General features: G+C 36.2%; 1 protein-coding gene across 2 annotated transcripts; it reads right to left on the bottom strand.

Moving 5' to 3' along the window:
- Positions 1–4,123: 4,123 nt before the first annotated feature.
- On the bottom strand, positions 4,124–26,175 carry LOC124541464 (F-box/WD repeat-containing protein 11). Of its 2 annotated transcripts, none has more exons than XM_047119375.1 (12): positions 26,002–26,175; positions 23,967–24,083; positions 20,364–20,472; positions 18,283–18,469; positions 17,319–17,454; positions 15,548–15,676; positions 14,077–14,268; positions 12,850–12,993; positions 11,780–11,970; positions 9,974–10,091; positions 7,319–7,486; positions 4,124–6,112 (listed from the first exon to the last, which is right to left on the bottom strand). In XM_047119375.1, the coding sequence occupies exons 1-11, from the start codon at positions 26,041–26,043 to the stop codon at positions 7,319–7,321; spliced, it is 1,533 nt and encodes a 510-aa protein (XP_046975331.1). In that variant the 5' UTR covers positions 26,044–26,175; the 3' UTR covers positions 4,124–6,112. The 2 variants fall into 2 exon arrangements, with proteins under 2 accessions (XP_046975331.1, XP_046975330.1); XM_047119374.1 differs by having other exon boundaries at positions 7,319–7,489; positions 26,002–26,174.
- Positions 26,176–26,582: the final 407 nt, after the last annotated feature.

Here is a 26,582-nt window from a genome sequence, read left to right as displayed (position 1 = left end):
TGATTCATAAAATTCATTATTTACGTAATTCCAAGCCTTCTTTCAAGCGTTTTGTAAATTCGAAACCGCGTATTTTAACATAGCGTTTAGTTTTTGAAATTTAAAAGTCGAATTGATTTACGATTGGTCAAACGGAACCTACAGCGCAATATGTGACCAATTGAGCGTTCAGTATTTCGTCAAATTAACTAATCTGACAAATTACTGAATGGTGTTAGTTAAAATATTTTGATTATCTGTGCAATATCAATAAAAAATTAATTAAAATGCCGCTCTAAAAATTCAGTCTAGGGCAGAATGTTTGTTAATTTGGCGCGCATTTCAAATTTCGAATATAATTTTGGCGGTGAATTTTTTAGTAAAGTTTTGGTTTCAGGTAACATTACTTCTTGAGTTTAATTATATTTGATTTTTTTATCCCGTTTATATATTTACAGTCAACTCACTCAAGTAGAGTTACAAATCTCACTCTTTTATTTTTTTCTTCCAGCGAAAAAATACTCACTTTTTAATTATGGCCCACCTACACGTAATAGCTCATATGTGTACTCCGGTTTGCGCAATTAAGCGGAGAAAGAAAAATTCCTTCCCTTAAGTCCCACGAAGGAACGCAACGCAAATAAATCACCTAAAATGAATTTGTAAAAAAAGACTGTCCGTTCGCACGGGCTTAACCGCGCAAACTGGTTGCACGAGCAAGCGCACTTAACGCAAAGAAATAGACATAATCGCAACAAATGTCTCTTAAATAATTTAATCAAAAGATTGCATTTTGTCATGTATTTTAATTTATATAACTAAAAACCTTCAATATAAAAAACACTCGTTCGCTCTCGATGAGATTTAACCGCGAAAACAATCATTCTCGAAACAGAATCATTCACCATCATTTGTTTCATTCAATTAATCATTTTGTGCTCTTGACTTCGTTAAAATTAAAAAAAAGATTTGACTATTCTTTGTGGATAACAATACTGAACGTAATCGATACTAATATTATTAATAAGAGTCGAGATGGCCCAGTCGTTAGAACGCGTGCATCTTAACCGATGATTGCGGGTTCAAACCCAAGCAAGCACCGCTGATTCATGTGCCTAAATTGTCTTTATAATTCATCTCGTGCTGAGCGGTGAAGGAAAACATCGTGAGGAAACCTGCATGTGACAAATTTCATAGAAATTCTGCCACATGTATTCCACCAACCGGCATTGGAACAGCGTGGTGGAATATGTTCCAAACGTTCTCCTCAAAGGGAGAGGAGGCCTTTAGCCCAGCAGTGGGAATTAACAGGCTTTTGTTGTTGTTGTTGTCGATACTAATATTATCAATATGAAAGTACTACTATCTGCATATCTATAGCTCTTTCACTACCAAACCAATGGAACAAATTTGATGAAATTTCTTATGAAGCAAACTTGAACTATAAGGACAGGACATAGGGTACTTTTTTGCCTGACACATGACAACCGACCGCTAAAACGCGAGCAATATATTATGATCTGTTTCAAATGCTGATATGATATTACCTTTTGGAATTGAGCGCCATAATTCGCGACAAGAACTATTGGCAATACCACTGAATATATTTGTCTGGTTCCAAAAGGACCAATACGAATCCCTACTATTGATAAATCTACTGACTTATAACGTTTAACGTACGATACCAATTTTATAAAAAAGCGTGGACTTAATACCTGTTGACTTCCAAGCAGGATATATTAATTTAAATAATTGTATTAACTAACATGACTTTGCATTTTTTAAATGTTGCAGAAGAGTAACTACTGAGTTTCTTGCCGGTTCTTTTCGGTAGAACATACTTTCGGAATCGGTGGTAGCTTCACTTAATTGTAATATGACGATTCAAAAGTGCTTGTTAAAGCCTCCTTGAATAAAGTTTATTTTGATTTTGATTCAGATCAAACTTCAACCGAACCGATGGATGGATCGTACCATAGTCTGTTTCAATTGAAGTGGGAAAAAAGTTAAACAAGCCTTAGATTCTCTTATTTCACGCGATTCGCTAATAACTCTTATTATATATATATATATTGGGACAGACAGCAGTAACTGTCTTGACTATGAATTTATACTATGTAATGACGGTGACTTTTTGGTAAATATTATTTGTATTAGTAAGTCTGTTTGGTACAAATAATTTAATCATTACTGAAGTAGGTAAATGTGGCCCATAAATGTAATTGGAGAAATAGTAATTACTGAGTTTCTTGTCGGTACTTCTGGTATCTGCATTCCGAACGTTATACCTTCACTTGATATTGTTAAACGACAATTCAAAAATGCTTGTAAAAGCGTACTTGAATAAAATATATTTCGTGTTCCTTGAAATGAACCACCTTATAAATTGGTAATGACCCATAGAATTTGACCATTTTAAGCCGTTTTTAACATAAACAATACGCCAAAAACCTTGGGAATTAATTAAGTTGTTATATCCGTTGCGTCTGGCTTCACTGGCTCACTCACCCTTCAAACTGAAACCCAAAAATACTCAGTATTACCTACTATCTGGCAGGTGTAGGAATTACTTATTTTGAAAAAGGAAAAGACTTATGCTATAAACTGTTATTACTTTTAAAAAAATGTATGTCAAAATTTTTTGACTCTCCACGTGGCTTCACTAGACTAAATTCTAAAAGGTCATAGCAGCATTTGAAACAAATAATGTATGACTCGAAATATTCACTACGACCAAGCCGAGATTACTATCAACAGTAATCATTTTAAAACCAAATTTGAGACAATTTTCATTACGTACGTATTCAGTATATTATGAAAGTCTTAAAAGAAATCTTGTGAGAAATATTACTATAGTCTTAAATATTCCCTACATCGTCAATGAGCTACCAACCTTGGGAACTAAAATGCTATGTCCCTTGTGCCTGTAGTTACACTGGCTCACTCACCCTTCAAACCGGAACGAAACAATACTGCGCACTGTTGTTTAGCAGTAGAATATCTGATGAGTGGGTGGTACCTACCCAGGCGGGCTTGCACAAAGACCCACCAAGGAATCTCGATATCTTAATTCCTATTGAAAATTATTTTATGGTACGTTTTAGTCACATAGGTTCACATTTTGACCGCGTTCTTTGCTCATAGCTCATAATTGAATTTAGGTTGATAACGACATTATAGATATACCAGAGCAGTATTAGTTGCCTTACCAGATAATTGAAAAAGCTTCTATTCGTCACATGAGATTCGAGCTACGAAGAGTTAAGAAATTATAGGAACAGCTATAGCTGAAAAACCTTTAAAGGAAAAACAAAAAGATTTATAGAAAAATTCCGAGTATTTGTAAGGAAACTTTTATACTTTTAAATAATGTACTGTTAGCACGAAAAATACTTTAAGAATGTACAGTCAGCAGAAACTTTAAACGTTTTATCGTTATACGTATCCACTGATTTCGAGCGGGAATACGTGAAATTTAATGTCGAAATTGATCAGAATTCAAGTACCGTCAGAAAAATCAATACAAAAAAATCCAACTAAAAAGATCATATTTGCATTTAATATTATGTAACGTAGTTATATGCAACTAATATGACGCACTATCATTTCTAACGTCGATTTTACTTATTGTTTTTATCAAGCTATCCTTGTAACGAAATGTAAAATAAACGGTCCGTCCCCGGCGCGTCACACTTTTTTCTGTTGTTTAGTATGGGTATAACATATCTGTTTATTAGAATATCATTGATTTCAGTATTTTTTGTCGTTCACTAGGTTCGCAAAAAAAAAACTGAAATTTAGATTATTTTACACAAGTATTATACTGCGAATTCAATTTGTTTCAAAACTTGGCAAATCTTAACAAATATCCACTCAGAATAGTCATTTCTTTCAACCGTTTATTAGACTATATTCCAAACCGTTGTAGATATATTCACAACTCAAACAAAACAATGACAAACTCGGTTAAGCCTTGAGATATATCAATTTAAACCAATGTAACTTTAAAGCCAACAAACTCATCTGAAAGAGTCGCTGCAATCAAATTCAGTGTTGCCATAAAGTAAATAACTTCCCTATAAAACTATTTTCTGTTCACCACACTCCCTTTGCCATTGTAGAGATAGAAAAAAAAAGCTTTAAAAAAACAACAAATTCCTAATCTTTTTAATTATATTTACAACTCGGACATGACAATAAATAAACCTAGTAACATAACAAAAATGGAGTCGTTACATCTGCTCCGGTGAGGCAGAGAAGTTTGTGGCTTTTCAACAATTACGTGATACGTCCATTGTTTTCAAAACATACTATTATTCATAAACATATAAGTTCTCGGTCAAATGTAAATTTCACTCATCCAACGGAGACGAACGGACATAACATAAAAAAAATTAAACAGGAACATTCTTTTGGATGAGTGACAAGTATGGCTCATATATCTATAAGTCATACGATATGACTAATCATTCACTTGTGTATAACATTGCCTATTTTCGTTCATTCATAGTTCAAAATACTCATTCATATAGAATCCATTTCAGATATTATATGATACTTTATGATAAGATAGTATATGTTGATAGTTAATTATTAAAAATGTAACCAGTATCTTTGTATTGATACCTATATTTATCATTTCAAATGCGAATTCTTCAATACCATAACGTAATATATGAAATGGATAACATATGTTGTATGTTTTATATCGGGTTACTATTCTCACCGATAGTCAGAATGTGCTACCATTGGTTCTCTATAAGCAAGTTACAAAACACATATACAACGGTAAACATATAAACATGACAATTACTTGTATTTTAGTAAAAAAATTGTAACTATCAATCAGGCAATCCGACTATCGGTGAGAAAAACAAACCGTTCGCATTAATACAGTAATGGGGTTTAAATTTATCATCGCTCGTTCAGTTATATTCCACGATTAAGGCTTGAGAATCATTTTTGGTGCACTATATATAGTATTTATCATTAATTATGGTTTGTCTAGATTTTACTATTATAATACAGTCCTTGAACGTACTAGGACCTCCTGGTCTGAAAGTCCCTTTGATAAAAAAAAACCACTTAATTTTCCACATAGATTAAACTCACTATTTACATTATATTTTTGTATGACATATCTGCTAAAATAAGTACAGTAGAGTCTGGTCATTTCAACTCGCAAACATTTTTTCTCATACGAATATAAGTCATACATTTATGCTTCTTCAACTGCAGTAGCGTGCTTTCTATCACGAGAGCACCTTAACACATCAAACAAACATTTAAGTATTTAATTTTATACACTTTTATAGTTGTATGAATCCCGGTCTGAATTAATTTTGATTTGCCGTTTGGTCATAAATAATATTGACTATTAACATTGTTTAATTTATTTCTTCGAGTGTATCGACTAAGAAATATTTTGTGTCACTCAAAATAAACTCAGACGTTACACTTACTGAAACGATAACAACTTGAGTTGTTCTTTTAATATACATGATTACAATACCGTGAAATAGTTTTGATCAAGATAGTCCAATTATTATTAATGCTCTCGGACCACACATCAAATTTCTCATAATTAAGCAATATATACACAGTTTACAGGCCATATTACAACATAGATATCAATAATTCTAGCGACTAAATTCATAAAATGTTCAAACGTCAAATACATAAAACACGCTACTGCATTACATAACTTCTCAATTCCATGATATACCTTATCAATAAAAATTGGTGTTACCGTTTGTTAAACTATCATTTTCAATTACATATTTTATAACGACTGAATCAGAACATCACATACATAAATATGGTTCAATTATAAGGCGAAAATAATGATGTTATATGTAAGTAACTATCATTAATAAAAACTTACAGACAAATTGTATTCATAGGATGCTTTCTGAGATCCATTTTACGATAACCCATATTAGAAATTAAAATACAAAATAGTAGCACTCGTGTCACAGGTAAATGTATCATATTCACTTCAACACTTCACTTTTCCCGTCACTTTCAATGTCACTTCACTTTACTGAATGGGGGGGGAGGGCGATGTGAAACCGCTTTATTTGTTCACCCGTTATTATAACAATAACGTCCAAATGCGGTCCGTTAAGTTTACCTGAAATATAATTAAATAGAAATTACTTCAAGTAGATACAAAAGCATTTTTGAATCATGATCATTGAAATGCAAATCTACGAATGGCGTTAGGAATAAATATTAAAATCATTTTAATTACAGAGTATGTCAGTAAACAATTAAATTTTGATATACATACATATACATATATTAAATTTTGATATACTTATTTCATGTAATTTGCTAAGAGTTTATGATTAATATATCTATATTTATAATCCTGCATGAATAATATACTGAAATAAATCTCTTCTAGGGATAAGTATACCTTTTAAACTTATATTTCCTGTGTTCACATTTTCCTTTTCAATGTAATCTGGCAAATTTAATAAATGGTTAAATAAACTGCTTCATTTGACTAAACTACTAAACATAAATATAAGTTTCGTCAATGTTCAAAGCACCATTATAAATATCACAGATTTATCAAGCTCTCGACCAATGATATCGCGTCAATTCGCAGACAAAATTTTATTTATTTGGAATTTGTGCCCATTGTAGTTGACTATATACCATCAACCAATGTTAAACATAAGAAATGAAACTAATTATAACGGATTTAATCGCGTATATTAATTATTTTTTAAACATCCCGACGTTTCGAGCACTTTGCAGTGTTCGTGGTCACGGGTAGACTAAGATGACATTTGTCTTATTTGAAGAACAAAGGAAATATTATTAACAACTACCGCCAACGATTTCTCAATTGATATCTTGAGTAACGTTCCGGTTGCACGCAGAAGGCACTAACTGCAACCGTCAACCGTCTGCAACGTCGGGATGTTTAAAAAAATAATTAATATACGCAATTAAATCCGTCATAATTAGTTTCATTTCTTATGTTTAACATTGGTTGATGGTATATAGTCAACTACAATGGGCACAAATTCCAAATAAATAAAATTTTGGCTGCGAATTGACGCGATATCATTGGTCGAGAGCTTGATTAATCTGTGGTATTTATAATGGTGCTTTGAACATTGACGAAACTTTTATTTATGTTTAGTAGTTTAGTCAAATGAAGCAGTTTATTTAACCATTTATTAAATTTGCCAAATCCGTTATAATTAGTTTTTTTTTATATTTGTAATAATCGTGAAAATTTAAGACAACATTACATAAGAAATGAATTTCTAAAAGTACTCAGAAAAGATATTATAACCGTTAGATATAAGGTGTTGTATACCTAGTCATAGAAGGGTCGGTCGAGCTCCGCGGATGTGCGTCGCGGGGGCGGAGCCGCGGGCGAAGTCCCGCCGTAGTTGAGGAAGTCCCAAACGAGGATCGTGTCGTCGTGGGATGAGGATACGATTTGAAACTCGTCGAACTGGAGACGGAATACACGACCCGTGTGCTCCTGAAATCAAATTTTATACTAAAAATATACGCGTCTTATGACATTCACAAGATATATTGGAAAGGAATGACTACTGTTTTTCTTATCATTATTTCTCGTTAGACTCTATAATCTAAATCGGTGATATATTTACGGTTTTTTTTATGGTATAGATTGGCGGACGAGCATATGGGCCACCTGATGGTAAGTGGTCACCATCGCCCATAGACATTGACGCTGTAAGAATTATTAACTATTCCTTACATCGTCAATGCGCCACCAACTTTGGAAACTAAGATGTTATGTCCCTTGTGCCTGTAGTTACACTGCCTCACTCACCCTTCAGACCGGAACACAACAATACTGAGAACTGTTGTTCGGCGGTAGAATAACTGATGAGTGGGTGGTACCTACCCAAACGGGCTTGCACAAAGCCCTACCACCAAGTACGTTCGTTACGTTCAAAATACTTCTGTAAAATGTAGCGGCAAAACTTTTTTTTTAAAACTTATTCGTAAACGTATATACAAGAAATATGCCAGCTAAGGTGATAAGTCCCACCTAATTAGTTGTAGATGTAACAAACAAAACGCAAGATTTTTTATTTTTAATTAATTTGTAATCTTATAAGCTCCTCTTATCTAAGATGTTAAAGCGTGTTAGGATACACAATCAATCTAACAAATAGAAAAATGATATTCACTTCTATAATATTAAAGTAACAGTCTTTAATATTATAGAATTTTGACGACCTCCGTGGTCGAGTGATGTGTACACTGGTTTTCAAGGGTACGCCACTCCGAGGTCCCGGGTTCGATTCCCGGCCGAGTCGATATAGATTATCATTAGTTTTCTATGTTGTCTCGGGTCTAGGTGTTTGTGGTATCGTTACTTCTGATTTCCACAACACAAGTGCTTCAGCTACTTACATTGGGATCGGAGTAATGTGTGTGATGTTGTCTCATATTAAAAAAAAAAAAAAAAAAAATCAATCTGTAAATCGCCCACTGGCTTAGCTCATTTGATGAGAACTTTTGGAGTTTATTTCGTAAATAACGACGACACCACAAACAGCCAAACCCGAGACAACGTAGAAAACTAATGAACTTTTTCTACATCGATTCGACCTCGGAGTGGCGTATCCATGGAAACCGGTGTATAGTACGACACAACTTAGATGTAGCATCGGCAAAATTCAATAAAACCGATCACTGCCGATTCACACAACCAATAGAAACAGCTCCCTATCGCGCCATTCGACGCTATTCGTCGCTATAGATTCCCGCGTCAGTTCGACCCGAGACAGCGAGTGCGTGTAAAGCGACGCGTCGAATTGACGAATATATTACGTCATATGATATTACAAGTTTAAGTTTACGTTTGTGTAAAGAGTCGAGATGGCCCTGTGGTTAGAACGCGTGCATCTTAACCGATGATTGCGGTTACAAACCCAGACAAGCACCGTTGATTCACGTACTTAATTTCTCTTCATAATTCATCTCGTGCTCAGCGAAGGAAAACATCGTGAGGAAACTTACTTGTCACAAATTTCATAGAAATTCTGCCACATGTGTATTCCAACAGCGTGGTGGAATATGTTCCAAATCTCCTCAAAGGGAGAGGAGGCCTTTAGCCGAGCAGTGGGAATTTACAGGCTGTTGTTGTTGTGTAAAGATCATGTTCACATAACATGATCGGTTTTACGAATATTGCCGATGCAGCTCGCCCGGCTGCGAGCGTGTGTGCGTGCGTGTGCGCGTGTGTGTGTGTGTAAAGATCATCGGTTTTACGAATATTGTCGATGCAGCCCGCCCGGCTACGCGTGTGTGCGTGTGTGTGTGTAAAGATCATCGGTTTTACGAATATTGTCGATGCAGCCCGCCCGGCTACGCGTGTGTGCGTGCGTGCGTGTGTGTGTGTAAAGATCATCGGTTTTACGAATATTGTCGATGCAGCCCGCCCGGCTACGCGTGTGTGCGTGTGTGCGTGTGTGTGTGTAAAGATCATCGGTTTTACGAATATTGTCGATGCAGCCCGCCCGGCTACGCGTGTGTGCGTGCGTGCGTGTGTGTGTGTAAAGATCATCGGTTTTACGAATATTGTCGATGCAGCCCGCCCGGCTACGCGTGTGTGCGTGCGTGCGTGTGTGTGTGTAAAGATCATCGGTTTTACGAATATTGTCGATGCAGCCCGCCCGGCTACGCGTGTGTGCGTGCGTGCGTGTGTGTGTGTAAAGATCATCGGTTTTACGAATATTGTCGATGCAGCCCGCCCGGCTACGCGTGTGTGCGTGCGTGCGTGTGTGTGTGTAAAGATCATCGGTTTTACGAATATTGTCGATGCAGCCCGCCCGGCTACGCGTGTGTGCGTGCGTGCGTGTGTGTGTGTAAAGATCATCGGTTTCACGAATATTGCCGATGCAGCCCGCCCGGCTGCGAGCGTGTGCGCGTGCGTGTGTGCGTGTGTGTGCGTGCGTGTGCGTGTGTGTGGGGGGGGGGGTCTCACCACGAGCGTGCGCAGGCAGAGGTCCTGGTGCGGCGTGCGCACGTCGAGCGCGGCGCGCAGGTCCCACACTTTGATCTTGCCGTCGTACGCGCCGCTCACGATGCGCTTGTTGTCGAAACTGGAAAACGACGCCATATTGTTTATTTTTTTTTTTAATTATATGAGACAACACCACATACATTACTCTGATCCCAATGTGAGTAGCTGACGCACTTGCGTTGTGGAAAATCAGAAGTAACGAAGGTACAAACACCCAGATTCAAGACAACATAGAGAACTAATGATAATCTATATCGACTCGGCCGGGAATCGAACCCAGGACCTCGGAGTGGCGTACCCATGAAAACCGGTGTACACACCACTCGACCACGGAGATTACTTGGATAGTTAGTTGTTACCAAACGATAATATCATATTATGACATTACCTAGGGCCGTATTTAGGGGAGGGCAACCGGGGCAACTGCCCTGGGGCCTCCACATTAGTAGGGGCCACAGTTTTCAGCAAGTTAACAAATACCGAGATATAGTCAAATTATAATAATGTTATTATTTAATAATATAAAAGTTACCGATACAAGTAAATAAATCATAGCTTACTGATTGAAATAAAAAAGTAATTAATTCAAGATAATATAATTATTAGGTTGTTCACGCTTCTGTTTGTCTAGGGCCCCCACTGCTTTGTGGCCCGGGGGCCTCCAGACCTTTAAATCCGACTCTGACATTACCCATTCACTTTACATTAAAACTACTATTTGCTTATCCATATACATACATATATATAGATGATAAGTAGACTAACCAATAGAAGCAGAATCCTAAATGACTTATATGTATGTATGATTTGATTTCAGCTAACCCTATCTTATTTATTTCAGCGAAGCTGATTTAAGGAAGAATAATATGCATATATATGAAACTAACCCGCATTTAAGTAGCGTAATCGAATATTGTTCTAACCTTCTCTTCAAAGAAAGAGGTCTCAGCCCACCAGTGGCAAAATGGAAATTTACGGGCGGGAATTTATATATATATGTAACATTTCTTTACTGTTACTGTACTATCCACAGAGTCGAGATGGCCCAGTGGTTAGAACGCGTGCATCTTAACCGATGATTGCGGGTTCAAACCGAAGCAAGCACCGCTGAATCATGTGCTTAATTTGTCTTTATAATTCATCTCGTGTTCAGCGGTGAAGGAAAACATCGTGAGGAAACCTGCATGTGACAAATTTCATAGAAATTCTGCCACATGTGCATTCCACCAACCCACATTGGAACAGCGTGGTGGAATATGTTGCAAACCTTCTCCTCAAAGGGAGAGGAGGCCTTTAGCCCAGCAGTGGGAATTTACAGGCTGTTGTTGTTTGTACTATCCATATATATATTTAGAACCAGAAGTAGGAAGTAGGTTAACCTCTAAAACAATTATCTTTAATTTATAATAACAATCAATCTACCACAATAGAAAAACATTTATTCTACAACACAAATAACCATCAATAATCACATTACACCGTAATAATTATATTTGCGCTCTCAATGTGTCAACCACGAATCTCCCGCCTTTTATTTTTTTTTAAAGGTAAGTTGTGTGACTTGACGCTGATGTTGCTTGTTTATTCCAACAACATTAGACAGTAATAATTATAATTGCAATTCTCAATGTGTCAACTACAAATCTCCCGCCTTTTTTTTTTTTAAATAGTGAAGTTGTATGACTTGACGCTGATGTTGCTTGTTTATTCCAACAATATATATATATATATATATATATTACAATATAGATAGATAGATGAGCCCACCGTATGCAGCGCACGAGCTCCTCGTGTCCCTCGAGCACGCGGATGCACTGTCCGCACTCGATGTCCCACAGGCGGATCGTGTTGTCCGACGAGCCCGACACGACGAGACGGTCGCGGTACTGGAGGCACGCGATGCCGCGCTTGTGACCGTTCAGCGTTCGCACGAACTCGCACGACGACGTGTTCCACACCTGGAATGTGCGCACACACAGGCCGTGTTCAGTTAAGTCCCTTTTAGGTGGGCTGGGGCCACAAAGAAAATTACATGGAAAAAGACAAAAAAATGCCGGAGAAAGACCACAGTGGCGTGCGCTTAGAGAGGCCTATATCCAGCAGTGGACAACAACAGGCTGATGATGGGCAAGGGCCCCAAACGCATAGAAAAAGAATCAGGCCCTCGCCCTCTCTTTAACTTATATACTGCCCTTCTAAATTATAGATATGTATTATTATAGGCTAAATCTATGAGTCATCTCTATTCAAAGCTTAGATCAGAGAGTCTTAGAGCCCCAGAGCTCTTTCACCAGCTACAATAGCTACACATACCTAGTGATTAGTGCAAGCACCAACTTTCACCACCACCCTTGTGTTGTAGTCCAAACTCACCCTTCAAAATGAAATACAAAAGTACTACCTAACGCTATTTGGTGGTAGAATATATGATGATAGATGAACATATGGACTTGTGCAAATTTCTACCACCTAGTAAATCTCTCGTTTCAACGGTGAAAGATACCACCAAGGGCGATTGACGTACAGTACGACACAACTTCGATGTAGCATCGGCAAAATTCGTAAAACCGATCACATCCGAATTGAGTACACCAAATTATCAATATCTATTTCTCATGCGAATATGATCTTTACGCAAACGTAATAACTTGTAATATCATGTGACCTAATATAATCAATTCGACGCGTCGCTTTACCGAACTGTCGCGGGAATCTATAGCGACGAATAGCGTCGAGTGGCGCGATAGGGAGCTGTTTCCATTGGTTGTGAATCGGCAGTGATCAGTATTATCGATTTTGCCGATGTATGTAAGTTGCATATGGCTGCGCGTGCGCACCTTGATGGTGCGGTCGCCGCTGGCGCTGACGATGTACTTCTCGTCGAAGTCGACGACGTTGACGGCGGCTCGGTGGCCCACCAGTACGCGCCTCAGCATGATCTCCGTCGTCGACGTCATGTCCCACACCGCTATCGACCGGTCCTGCAACACACACACACACACATCAAACACACTACTACTACAATAATCGAAGCTTTAAATATAAATATACCATGCAATGATGTTCTAGTAAACAGATATGTCATTGACGCGCAAAAAGTGAAGACAAGAAAACGTCCCAATTGGGATGTTTGCCTTTAGTCGTTTTACGTAGTAATACGTTATAATACATCACATTACGTAGTGACGTTATAATACATCATAATTACGTAGTAATACGTTTTGCGTAATTAAAACATCTAGTTATCCCTTTTACTTATTGTTTTTATCAAACTATCCTTTTTACTTGTAACAAAATGTAAAATAAACGGTCCCCGGCGCGGCACACATGCATGGATTGTTTATTAGAATATCATTGATTCCATGTAATTTGCTCATAGGTTATATTAAATTTAGTTTTACTTCTGATGTTCCGATGACCACTTGAAACATTAAAGTTCCAGGTTAAGTCAGATCTCAACCAATAACATGTAAATGTGAATGTGTTAGCAACATAGTATTATAGAAATCAAGCATTTATGTATTTAATACTTGTTTCTTTTAGTTATTTATTTGACATCACCAATAGGCCATACAACAATAATAAACAATAAAAAATATAAAAATGGATAAAATAAAAACAAGAATATAAATATATATATATAAACATACATATATGAATATAAATATATTATAAAATTTCTGATCACAATGAGACATTGCTGAGAAATAAGAAAATTAACTTTTACTGGGTTCCTTAACCTCTACTTAATAATATAGAATGGATTTTAAAAACCAATCAAGCAGTCTATTAAGGTTGGCAATCATCATTTCATGGTCACGTATAGCCGAGATGGCCCAGCGGTTAGAACGCGTGCATCTTAACCGATGATTGCGTGTTCAAACCCAGGCGAGCACCGCTGATTCACGTGCTTAATTGTGTTTATAATTCATCTCGTGCTCAGCGGTGAAGGAAAACATCGCGAGGAAACCTGCGTGTGACAAATTTCATAGAAATTCTGCCACATGTTCCAAACCTCCTCGAGGGGAGAGGAGGGCTTTAGCCCAGCAGTGGGCACAGCGTACCTTGCTACAGGTGACCATCATGCCGTTGCAGAATCGCAGATGCAGCACGGCCTCGCAGTGGTGTATCAGCGTGTTCAGCATGGCGCCCGAGCTGACGTCCCACACGCGCACCGTGCTGTCCGACGAGCCCGATATGATGGCGCGCTCGTCGTACTGCAGGCACAGCACCGAGCCCGTGTGACCCTGCAGCTCCTGGTAGGGGGGGGGGTAGGAACAGTTAGTCATTGTCTAATACAACCGCTCCTTGAGGGGGGGGGGGTAACAGTTACAGTTAGTCATTGTCTAATACAACCATCACACATCACATCACAGCTCCTTGAGGGGGGGGGGGGGGGTAACAGTTAGTCATTGTCTAATACAACCATCACATCACATCACATCACATTACATCATCAGCCCATTTTTGTCCACTGCTGGATATTGCCTCTACAGCTCCTTGAAGTGGGGGGGAGGGGGGTAGGAACAGTTAGTAGTTAGTCATTGTCTAATACAACCATCACATCACATATACATACTTGGTGGTAGGGCTTTGTGCAAGCCCGTCTGGGTAGGTACCACCCGCTCATCAGTTATTCTTTCAAACAAGAGTACTCAGTATTGTTGTGTTCCGGTTTGAGTGAGCCAGTGTAACTACAGGCACAAGGGACATAACATCTTAGTTCCCAAGGTTGGTGGCGCATTGACGATGTAAGGAATAGTTCATAATTCTTACAGCGTTAATGTCTATGGGCGATGGTGGCACTTACCATCAGGTGGCCCATATGCTCGTCCGCCAACCTATACCATTAAAAAAAAAAAAAAAACATCACATCACATCACATCACATTACATCATCAGCCCATTTTTGTCCACTGCTGGATGTAGGCCTCTCCAATCGCACTAATACAACCGATTAATTAAAAAAGACAAAGATATAAATCCATTCATAATCATCTCTATAACACACATTCGTTGATGTCTTACTATGATAAATATTTAATTGTATTTGATATACACATAATGTTTTTAACATTAAAATAACTGCTTTTTACTAAATGATAATGTATACACGGTAAATATACCAAAATAACATTTGCCTTTATGTTTGTTCCGGCTAATCTCCGGTTAGCTTGACCGATTTTGATGGGACTTTCACTGGCAGATAGCTGTTATAAGGAGTGACTTAGGCTATAGCATCAACTTTTTAGTCATTAATCGACCTCCGTGGTCGAGTGGTGTGTACACCGGTTTTCATGGGTACGCCACTCCGAGGTCCCGGGTTCGATTCCCGGCCGAGTCGATATAGATTATCATTAGTTTTCTATATTGTCTTGGGTCTGGGTGTTTGTGACGTCGTTACTTCTGATTTTCCATAACACAAGTGCTTCAGCTACTTACATTGGGATCAGAGTAATGTATGTGATGTTGTCCCATATTTATTTATTATTTATTAAGTCTATGGTTTCAAGGTTGTGTCGTCATACAAACGTACCTTAACGCACTGCAACGTCTTCCTGTCCCATATTTTAATTGTATTATCCCTCAGTCCGGACACAATCTTGTTGTCATCGTATTGCAAGCAGTATACACCCTTCGAGTTCTCCGATCGACAGTTTATCCTCTGAAATAGACACATCGCTTACATTAATACAAACATACACATTAACACTATCTATATTACCGTTCAAAATCAACTTAAGACTTGTGTTGACCCATGATTAATGTTTCAAACCCAGGGAAACACCATTGAATATTCGTGTGCTTAATTTGTGTTTATAATTCATCTGTGAGGAAATCTGCATGTGTATAATTTCATCGAAATTCTGTCAAATGTGTATTCCATCAACCCGTATTGTAACAGCGAGATGGTATATGTTCTAAAGCCTTCTCCTCAAAGGGAGATGAGGCCTTAGCCCAGAAGTGGCAAAAGGCTGTTGTTGTTGTTCGTTAAAACATCTGATTATGTATAGAAAAGGTTGGTGTTTTTATATAGACATGTTTAATATTCAGTAAGTACAGTAACTCCTTTTTAATTACTTAAGACAACTGCCCTGGCTTCATATGTGTGGAATAAGTGTTCATAACACTTTTTTTTATGATGTAGCTAGACAAATATATATAGAATGGTCAATGATTTTAATGTTCATAATATGGTCATCCCATTCTATTATCTAGCTCCCGGCTTCACATGAGTACAATATAGGGTGTAGATAAAATTGATTTTTTAAATTGATAGGTAGATAGACTGTCACCTTATGCTAAAAGGTTCACTAACCATAGACATTGGTGTTATATAGAACATTAACAATTCCTTACATCACAAATCCCCAAACATCAACCTTGGGAACTAAGATGTTATAACTTGTTCCTGTAGTTTTACTGACACACTCACTCATCAAACCAAAACACAAAAATACTAAAGTTGTGTAATGGTAGAAAATCTGATAAGTAGGTGGTACTAACCAAGATGGGCACACACAAAAACTCTACCTTAAGAAAATTGCTTATAGAATATACCCAGAACACCTCAACAAAGTTTAATCAAAATCGGAAGAATAGTTCAATATCAAAACTCATAGATAAAGAGCGTGCTTACATTCACTTTATTTATTCAGCAAAACATGTACTTTTATTATTAAAGTTATTAATTTCGGGATATTTACCATGTTTTTTACTTTTGTTTGGTGGAGCTCGTCTCGTGAACAAGACATTCGTAGAAAATGTCGAAATATCGAGCTCCACCAAACAAAAATAAAAAACATGGTAAATATCCCGAAATTAATAACTTTAATAATAAAAATAACCATGTTAATTTAAAATATTATATGTACTTTTACTTCCAATGATCATACATTCCTATAATTACTAATTACTAGCAACTCGACCCTGCTCAGGCGCAATGCTGATACCAAATAAAGCAGGGATGAGGGATGTCAAGTAAGTGTAAATTATCAGCGTTTCTTTACTATATTGTCCATGTATTACATACAAAAAAAAACCTTCATCAAAAACCGTTGTGTAATTTCAAATATCTACGCATACATAGGGACAGACAGCGGTAAGCAACTTTGTTTTATTCTGTGTAATGATGATGAAACTAACCCCTTTTAAGTCTATAGTTGCTTGACCATAGTCATACCTGATGGCAGACTGGTGCCTACGATGGAACTCACTTGCCTAGCGTTGATGCACAGGGGCCCATATCCAACACAAACACAACACTGTGCAAAACGCTCGTTTATAATAAACAGTATTAATATTACTTGTAAGTTGTGCCTTCCCATACGCCAGTTGTCCTCTATCGACTGTATGTCCTGAATGATCTTCGGGTAGAGCTGACGGTAGAACGAGTGTGAGGGATGCTGGCAGCCCGGCTTCGGTTTGAACAGGTACATTATCCTGGAACGTGAGATTATATTGTGTTAGTTAGTGTGGATGAGAACGGGTGAAGATCAGTGGCTCGCCTTGATGATGGGGATGATGGGGATGGTGATGGCGATTATGAGGGTGAGGATGAAGATGACAATGATGACGATGATGATGCTGATGATGAGGATGGTGACGATGGTGATGAGACAAATTATACAGATAAAAATAATCGTAAAATGATCAATGTATTTAATACCAAAATAGTGTAATACTCTTGGTAAAGTCAGAGTTTGAGATCCAATGCAGTTTTTATACTTGAATATTATTTATTATCACAAGGTGATGGTAAAAAAAGTTTTAAAAAGTTTTATAAAGGTGGCAGAGGTACCTAACGGCTAATCATTATGCACGTCTAAATTAGCTACTTATAAAGTCCCCGAGATGCTAAGTACAATTTCTTGACGGAAATATCGATAACTTTTTTTGTCCTACCCGGGATCCAAAGCCAAAAACGTCAGGGTCACCAAAATGCTAATCATTTTCCACCAAGTATAAGTTAGCGGCTTTTAAGTCCGGGATGCTAATGAGAATTTCTCGACAGAGACTCCAATAATTTCCCATCAGTCCTAACCTAGGTTCAGTATTACCTCGTCATGTAAAAGCGATCCCGTGGCGCCCACCGAAAAGACAGAGAGGATACCACTGGTTTTTCAGTGGGTATTCCGGCGTACCTGGGCGCACTCGGCGTCCACATACCCCCCACTGCCATCACATGGGGGGAAGAGCGTAAGGCGTTCTTCCAGCGAGAGAAACAAAGAAAGGCTGAACCTTTCTGTGTACCAAGCTGTATCAACTTACCATCCTCTCCTCTCAGCGAGCCCTCGCCATAGGGAGTCAGTCCGGACCTTCCTCTCCACGAGCTTCTTCCACAGCATACCCTCGGATATAACCCGCTGCCACTCGCGACAGACCAGCTCCGCGGCGCATAGGGAACTCGCGTCAAGGTAGGATAGGATGTTTTCTGCTACGTGATCTAAGCCTTTTTCTGGGGACAAAAACGTAACATTTTCATACACAGCTTATATTTCTGATGTATCGCTAAAAAAGTTTTATTTTAAACATAAATAAATATAAATATCGGTCAACATCACATTACTCTGATCCCAATGTAGGTAGCTAAAGCACTTGTTTTTTTTATGGTATAGGTTGGCGGACAAGCATATGGGCCACCTGATGGTAAGTAGTCACCTTCACCCATAGACAATGACGCTGTAAGAAATATTAACTATTCTTTACATCGTCAATGCGCCACCAACCTTGGGAACTAAGATGCTATGCCCCTTGTGCCTGTAGTTACACTGGCTCACTCACCCTTCAAACCGGAACACAACATTACTGAGTACTGTTATTTGGCGGAAATGTAAATGCGTTATGGAAAATCAGAAGTAACGACGACACCACAACCACCCAGACTTAGGACAACATAGAAAAATAATCTACTTATGTGGCGTACCCATGAAAACCCATGCATACGTCACCGTAAGATTACAAAATTCGTTAGATTACAATCTGTCGAAATATTCTTGCAATTCAACGCATTATTTTTCGCTATATTGTAATCTATCGAAGTCAAACTGTTAGATTACAATCTGTCCCGCGTCGAATATTTGACTGGTTTTTAAAATTCATTTTATATTATGTAGTAGAGGAGGTTAAGGAACCCAGCAAAAGTTGTTTTTTTTTTTTATTTCTAGTACATATTTGCCGAAAAATATCATATTAAATATCGCATATTTAAATAACGCACGAAAACGGTACTTGGACAATATGGCGCTGCAATCGGGTCGGTGACGTCACTTTGCTGTATTTTAATCTGTGGTACATACAGTAGAAAAGCAAAGTTTATAAGAATGTGACTTCATCATGAGCCCGGCCAATCAGGAGCGTTTTGTGTCACGTGACAAACGTTTGAAAAAATGCATTTTTATTTATTGATTTTTGACTAAATTACGTATTATTTTCATATTTCATTTTTAAACTCATAATATACACTGATTACAAGAATTCACAATTCATTTTTCGCATTGTCAAATAGCCTATTGTCAACTGTCGAAACACAACTGTCTTCCTGATTGGCCGATCTTATTGTAAGACCGACCAATCATATGTTCCCTATTTATTTGCATTCATCACTATTACGCATTCTATCCGCGTTTTAACGAAAAATATCAACAGAATACTTCCGATTAGCTAAAGCAATTTCGAAACGCGATTTCCCACATGCACGTACATTAAGCAACATTATTCTTCACATAAATTCAATGAACGTGACAATTTATACATTGAGAAAAACGCTTCAGGGCATGTACTAGTTAATTTAAAATCGGAAACAAAGTATTAAATTCATGTACAATTTGAGCTCTGGAACAATCTTCCTTTAAAAATTCGATCAAATCCATAGATATTATTAAAACATTCGTAAAAGATAATTTTTCTTTTCTTTTTTGTATTTATCTTAATTATTTTTTTCAACGACCTCCGTGGTAGTGGAGTAGTGTGTATACCAATTCTGATGAAGAAAATCAGTAGTTACTCTTTTTTCAACATTTAAAAAATACAGTCATATTAGTTAAATACCATTATATTATATGTATGTAATATATCCTGCTTGAAAGTCAACGAGTATTAATTCCACGATTTTTATCGTCTACAATATCTTGTATCGAATAATATGCCTTTTTTACTAATGTATTTTTTACGAACGATTTGTATTTACGAAACTGCAAAGTTAAAAATGTCTGCGTATAAACAAAAGGAATGTACTGTAACTCATCTGCTTAATATTTTTTCAGCGCCAATGTCTCTAGGGGTTGTGATACACTATCAGCTGGCTCACTACCCTGTCCGCTTACAAAGAACATATAAAACAATATACTTACTTGGGAGCATGCTGATGAAATCTCTCTGCAGCATCGGTTTGAGGTACGCGTTGATGTGACCATGCTGATAATGGCACATACGCGCCAGTAACTGTTCCACAAATTCCACCTGTAAAATTATAATAATTTCATCAAAATCAGAATATCATTAATTTAACAGTACGTTACAATTTAAAAAACAAAAACGAACAATTTAAATAGTATCTATATGCTATATAAGTTAGCTATATGTCTGTTACGCTTTTATGACTAAACAATAAGGTACTTTAGATAGTGATAAATAAAGTCTTAATTTTTTGTCTATATATCACGTGGCACCACCAACCCGCATTAGAACAGCGTGATGGAATATGTTCCTAACCTTCTCCTTAAAGGAGAGACGAGGCCTTAGCCCAGCTATGTGAAATTTACTGGCTGTTGTTGTTATTATATCACGTGGCCTAAAACACGAGACGCCATGGTGTGACGTCAGATAGGCAAAAACTGTCATTTCAATATCATCAGACACTTTGACGTTTACTTTTCTGAAGTTTCAATGCCAGTATTTGCACATCATCATTATTTTAACAAAAAAGGTAACTGTTAACGTTGAATGAGTACGACTGGAAAGTCGTACGTACACAATCGTTGTTTTTATCAATGTGACGTCATCGACATGAATCGGACTGTTTTCGCGGAAGTCAATGAGATTTTAAATTTAATTTAATCCTATGATAAGAAAACGTGCTTTTTGTGTTGTTTTATTGAGAAATTAAAATGTTTGGACTTTCTCAAAAAACGATAGACTAGCCTTTTGCACGAAATATGATGAATTCCGATACGAAGCAAGCTTTGAACTGATTGGTGGAACTGGAGACCTAGAGATCGTGCTGAGTGGCGTAGCTTAGGAGAGGCCTGACTAGCAATGAGCTTAAGCGAGCTGATGATGAAGCTCGAAGTACCTCTAACACACTGATATCAATAAGTATCCCATGTTTATAATAATCAGCGGGTTTACATCAGGAGTCCCACAAGGACCATTGATAGAACCACTATTATATTTAATATACATAATTGAGTAGCTTATTATTTTCTAAGTAATAAAGTATTATTTTGTTCATATATATTTTGTTCATAGTCCTGTGTGATAGCTTTACACAACCCTATCTAAGTAAACCAGTAATATTCAATCACAGTGATTTCAAAGGTAGGCTAAAACTTGATCGACCTAAAAAAAATCATACACATTCGGGAATCTTAAATTTCACTGAGAAAATGAAGAAGATGAAGAGATCGCTATAAGGCGATAAGGTGGCCAAAGTTGTAGATCTATTAAGGCTGAATCTAGTTGTATTTATTTATTTTCTTTGTGTTGTGTACAATAAATACTAATATTATAAATGAGAAAGTAACTCTGTCTGTCTATTGCTCTTTCACGACCGAACCGCTGAACCGATTATCACGAAATTTGATTTTTTTTTTATTGTTTAGGTTGGCGGACGAGCATATGGGTCACCGATGGTAAGTGGTCACCATTACCCATAGACAATAACCTCGGGAACTAAGACGCTATGTCCCTTGTGCCTGTAGTTACACTGGGCTCACTCACCCTTCAAACCGGAACACAACAATACTGAGCACTGTTGTTTTGCGGTAGAATAACTGATGAGTGGGTGGTACCTACGCAGACGGGCTTGCACAAAGCCCTACCACCAAGTGAAGCAAACTTTGAACTCCAAGAAAGGACTTACTTTTATGCCTGACACATGACAACCAACAGCCTAAAACGCGACCGAATCCGCGGGCGACTACTAAAGTAAAGTAAAAAGTAAAGTAAAACATAAATACAGTTCAACTTTCACACGAGAATCCTGAGGTGTCGTTGGTCGCTGGACACAGTACAGCTAGTAACATAATAATATATTATTGTAACCGCGTAAGAATATTTCCTATCTCGACCGCATTTGCGGTCAGCTGATCTACATAAATTTAATGTCGGACATTATTGACAAAACGTTTATTTATAAATAACTAACGATCGCTTTAAATGACGTGATCGTCAGGTGTCTGTTATAGGCAGACTCTGATCCTGAAACGCCAAATGAAAAGACGGAGAGTGTACCGGTGGCTCTTTAGTAGGTATTCCGGTATACTAGGGTGCACTCCTGGGTACTGGCGAGTCCCACATACCCAAATACACACATACTTCAAATGGGGGAAATGCGTAATACATTTTCCCAGCGAGAAAAAACCTCTTTTGGAAGATTGTGTTAGGCTTGAAGACTGTAGTATACTTGGACCCTAAATCTTATAACTAAGTGTCAAATTATAGCAATCGAATCGAAATACTACAGTAACTCGTATACGTTACCGTCGAGCCATTTTCAATTACAAATGCACAATGATGTTCTAGTAAACAGATATGTCATTAACGCGCAAAAAGTGAAGACTAGAAAACGTCCTAATTGGAACGTTTGCCTTCAGTCGTTTTCATCATAATTATGCCAGTAATACGTTATAATACATCATAATTACGTAGTAATACGTTTTGCGTAATTAAAACATCTAGTTATCCATTTTACTTATTGTTTTTATCAAGCTATCCTTTTTACTTGTAACGAAATGTAAAATAAACGGTCCCCGGCGCGGCACACTTTTTTCTGTTGTTTACTATGGATATAACATATCTGTTTATTAGAATATCATTGCAAATGCAGCGTTTCAGTAACATTTCCTTCAGAGTTCGATCGAAATTTAAGGACAGCTAAGTCTTACAAAACTAGAGATAACTTCAATGAAGTCAGTGTTTAGAGTGAGTTCGGATAATCTATAGTTTATCTAAATGTATCGTAAGTATCTCATCAATGATTTTTTCTCTACACTACGAAGGTGTCTTGATGAAACAAAAAATTCTGAACAAGGATTCAAATTTTCATATAAAAAACTAAATTATTTGTATGAAAATAAAATATATATACAGTGAATTCCAGACATTGTAAGGGGCATTGCGAATTTGTCGAAATTTAGGTCCCAAATCCGTCAGACGTCGGCGTTGGGAGTACGGTCATAGGAGATTATAAAACTCATACGAGATTATAAAACCCATAGAATTTAGATAAAGCTTGGGTTAATTTTTTTGATAAACAGTCAAAGTAACATCGGTTTCTGTGGGGCTATTCTGTGACAAGAAACTCGAATCTCACCACAGAACACTAATGTGAAATGTGACTTTGACTATGATTATTAAATAAATCATAGCACACACATATGAAAATGGTGTATCACCAACTGTTACATAAATCAATCACTGTTATATCGTGAGATTTAGTTTTTCCAATTCAATGTATGTTTTTTATATTTTCTTTAGTTTATTTTAGTTTGATTAGTCAGCTGTAATTTTCGTTCGAATTTGCGTTTAATTTATGTTTGTTATCATTTTTGTCAAAATATTGTCTCACATTTTTTTTTTTAATTTGATATTCTTATTGTAGCAAGTGTCGTACACGCCTGTAATGGTGTACCACACAGAATAAGTCTGATGTTCTTTTATTAACTAGTATTTTATTGTGTGTATGCCGATGGTGTCTTTTAAATAAATAAATAAAATATCATAATATCATTTACCTGGTCCGTTTCGTTCCATCTCGAGAATAAGTTGAGACATGTGTTCCGTTCAGCTACGTACGCTGCCCCACTCGGAGCCGGCCGAACCCCTGTGTCCAACGATGTTAATGACGTCACCTGAAATTTAAAAAACACGGTTTTACTTGTCAAATAAAAAAAAATAGGTCATAAACTACTGTTATTCTACTGAAATATAACTACAATATGTGCATAAGAAAATCAGATACATAATATATTTACAATAGATAGTAGAATGGCTTATAAGCTACCTAACCAGTCAATGTATTGTAAGAAATATTAAACATCCATTACGTTGCTTGTCAACCTTAGGAACTAAGATGTTATGTCCCTTGTGCCTGTAGTTACACTGATTCACTCATTTCAAACCAACAAACAATAATAACAAAACACAACCACAGTAATAATTGCTGTTTGGTGTATAATATACTGATGAATGGATGGATAACAATTCATATAAAACATTAATAATAAGAATTACAGATGAAAGAGAGACAAAAGTGAGAAAAAGAATAAAAGCTTTACTAGAACACAATCTCGGAATTTACATAATTTTTGAATATGAAAACTTACAAAGTACAAATAGAATTGAACTCTAAAATTCAAAGAATATGGATTATTTTTCATTTTACCTAAAATTATTAATATTGAATTGGATTATAATTTAAATTTAAGAGGAAACTTTGCAGGGGTATAAATGAGAATTACTTTAGTAAATACTTTTTGTATATAATGTGATTACATCATTTTTTATAGATTATATTCATTTTAGTATGTAAAAAGTTAATTGTGAAACAATTTTCTGTTTATATGTGTTCTTGTTGAATATTTTCTATTTAATGTACATACTTCATTTTAATTTCAGAACCACAATTTAAACATAAAAATAAACACTATTTAGATAATCATACTTAAAATATGAACTAAATTTGTATGTATACAACATAACATATATGTTGTACACATATATTAGTTTAGATATTTATAAGAAATACGAAATGACTAATACCATTTAAAAAAAAAAAACAGGTTTACTACTCCAATGAATTAATAATTGGCATTTAATTAATCCACATTTTTAAAAGAACAACTTTCTTTAGTTCAAAAATAACATACACCAAGTATATTTTGTATGTTATTATTGTATTGAAATAGGGTTTTATTTCATACACTAAATTTGTGATATAGGTCATACAAAAAATATTTAAAAAAAAATCTTATCTTTCATACATTTTTGTGTATGTAATGCTTCCCATACACTAGGTATCCAATTAACAGTACTTATTATAATATATATGATAAGATATTTATATATGTATGTATGAATATTCATATATATTTTTATATGAAACTACTGGTTTATCTACACATTATGTATCACTTTCAACGATTACATCAGTCATAATAGTATTATTATAGGCATTTGTTGGTAGTGAAATTTATGAGATAGATTTTGAGAAAGTAAATTGTCCTATAAATGCAACGGGTTACCTATGGTTAGAACCAGGAAATGGTCACATAGTAACTTGACTGGACATATGATTAGTTGTATTTCTTCTTAGTGATTGTTTTTTTTTTTTTTCAATATTATACAAGCAACAATGTTAAATATTCAAACAGTTTCCATGGAAAAACGATTTACGTAAAATTCTCATCAAATTGATTCGATTGTTAATAAGAATCGTTTATATCATTATCAACACGATATAGGCTGGATAATGTGAGTTTAAGGAAGAAAATTATGTTCAAAAGACGAAATTGGGTTAAAATAATACATTTTACAACTGCAATGCAGAAGTTGGAATTGACATTTTAACTTTTCGACAACTCATTTTCAATAGAGATATTTTCATTTTTATTTGTTCTGTCCGTTAACGTAAACATTATAATTGTTTAATTAAGATTTCACGGTAAAAGCAATGAATTAAGGAAACCTACGGGGCTATAGAGGCAAAGATGGCGGAATAGATTGGCATGACAGTACTGCTGTGCCCTATTTCCTAGTTTCATATAATACCTTAGGTGTCGTCGAGTCTTCTATCATCCAATCGGTTTCCATTTTTGTAATTTCACTAAATACATTAATACGTGTCCACACAAAACGCCACTTATAACCAAATCACGATCGCTTAATATTCATCATTCGCATGACGTCAAGCACTACTATTTTCTTTTGATTTGAAAGGGTTAAATATTATTATTTGCACTGGATACGTGTCCTTCTGCTCCTTTCGATCAGATAATTGTACGGAAATATTTAAATATTGATAACGCAAATTAATTGTTTTTAGTTACTAATAGTCAAATACAAATAGAAGTTAAGCTTAATGAAGTCTTATAAAACTGTACAGGGCATTATTCAACTTTTAAAATTGCTTATTTATATTATCCGCTATTATTAACTGAATGTTACGACATGGTGTGTTATCAATTATAAAATCTATAATATATTCAAAATTACCTATCATGGTTACAATTAAAAATTCGATATACCATTAATGTGAAGTTACACTTTCGTAGAACAAATTTCTGAATAATAGAAAAGTTTACAAATAATTGAGTTGTCCACCAAATTACAATTAGAATTAGATGCAATTT

Source organism: Vanessa cardui, chromosome 28, assembly GCF_905220365.1.
Source record: "Vanessa cardui chromosome 28, ilVanCard2.1, whole genome shotgun sequence".
Classification (NCBI taxonomy): Eukaryota; Metazoa; Arthropoda; class Insecta; order Lepidoptera; family Nymphalidae; genus Vanessa; species Vanessa cardui.
This window is presented reverse-complemented; position numbering and strand designations above follow the sequence as displayed.

Excerpts from the sequence above, each read along its gene's own strand:
- LOC124541464 (XM_047119374.1), bottom strand. The coding sequence starts at position 26,043 with ATGGAAACCGATTGGATGATAGAAGACTCGACGACACCTAAG. Across the intron at positions 14,269-15,547 it reads AGACGTTGCAGTGCGTTAAG|GAGCTGCAGGGTCACACGGG; the intron begins GTACGTTTGTAT and ends CCCCCCTACCAG. Across the intron at positions 7,490-9,973 it reads TCTGCCTGCGCACGCTCGTG|GAGCACACGGGTCGTGTATT; the intron begins GTGAGACCCCCC and ends ATTTGATTTCAG.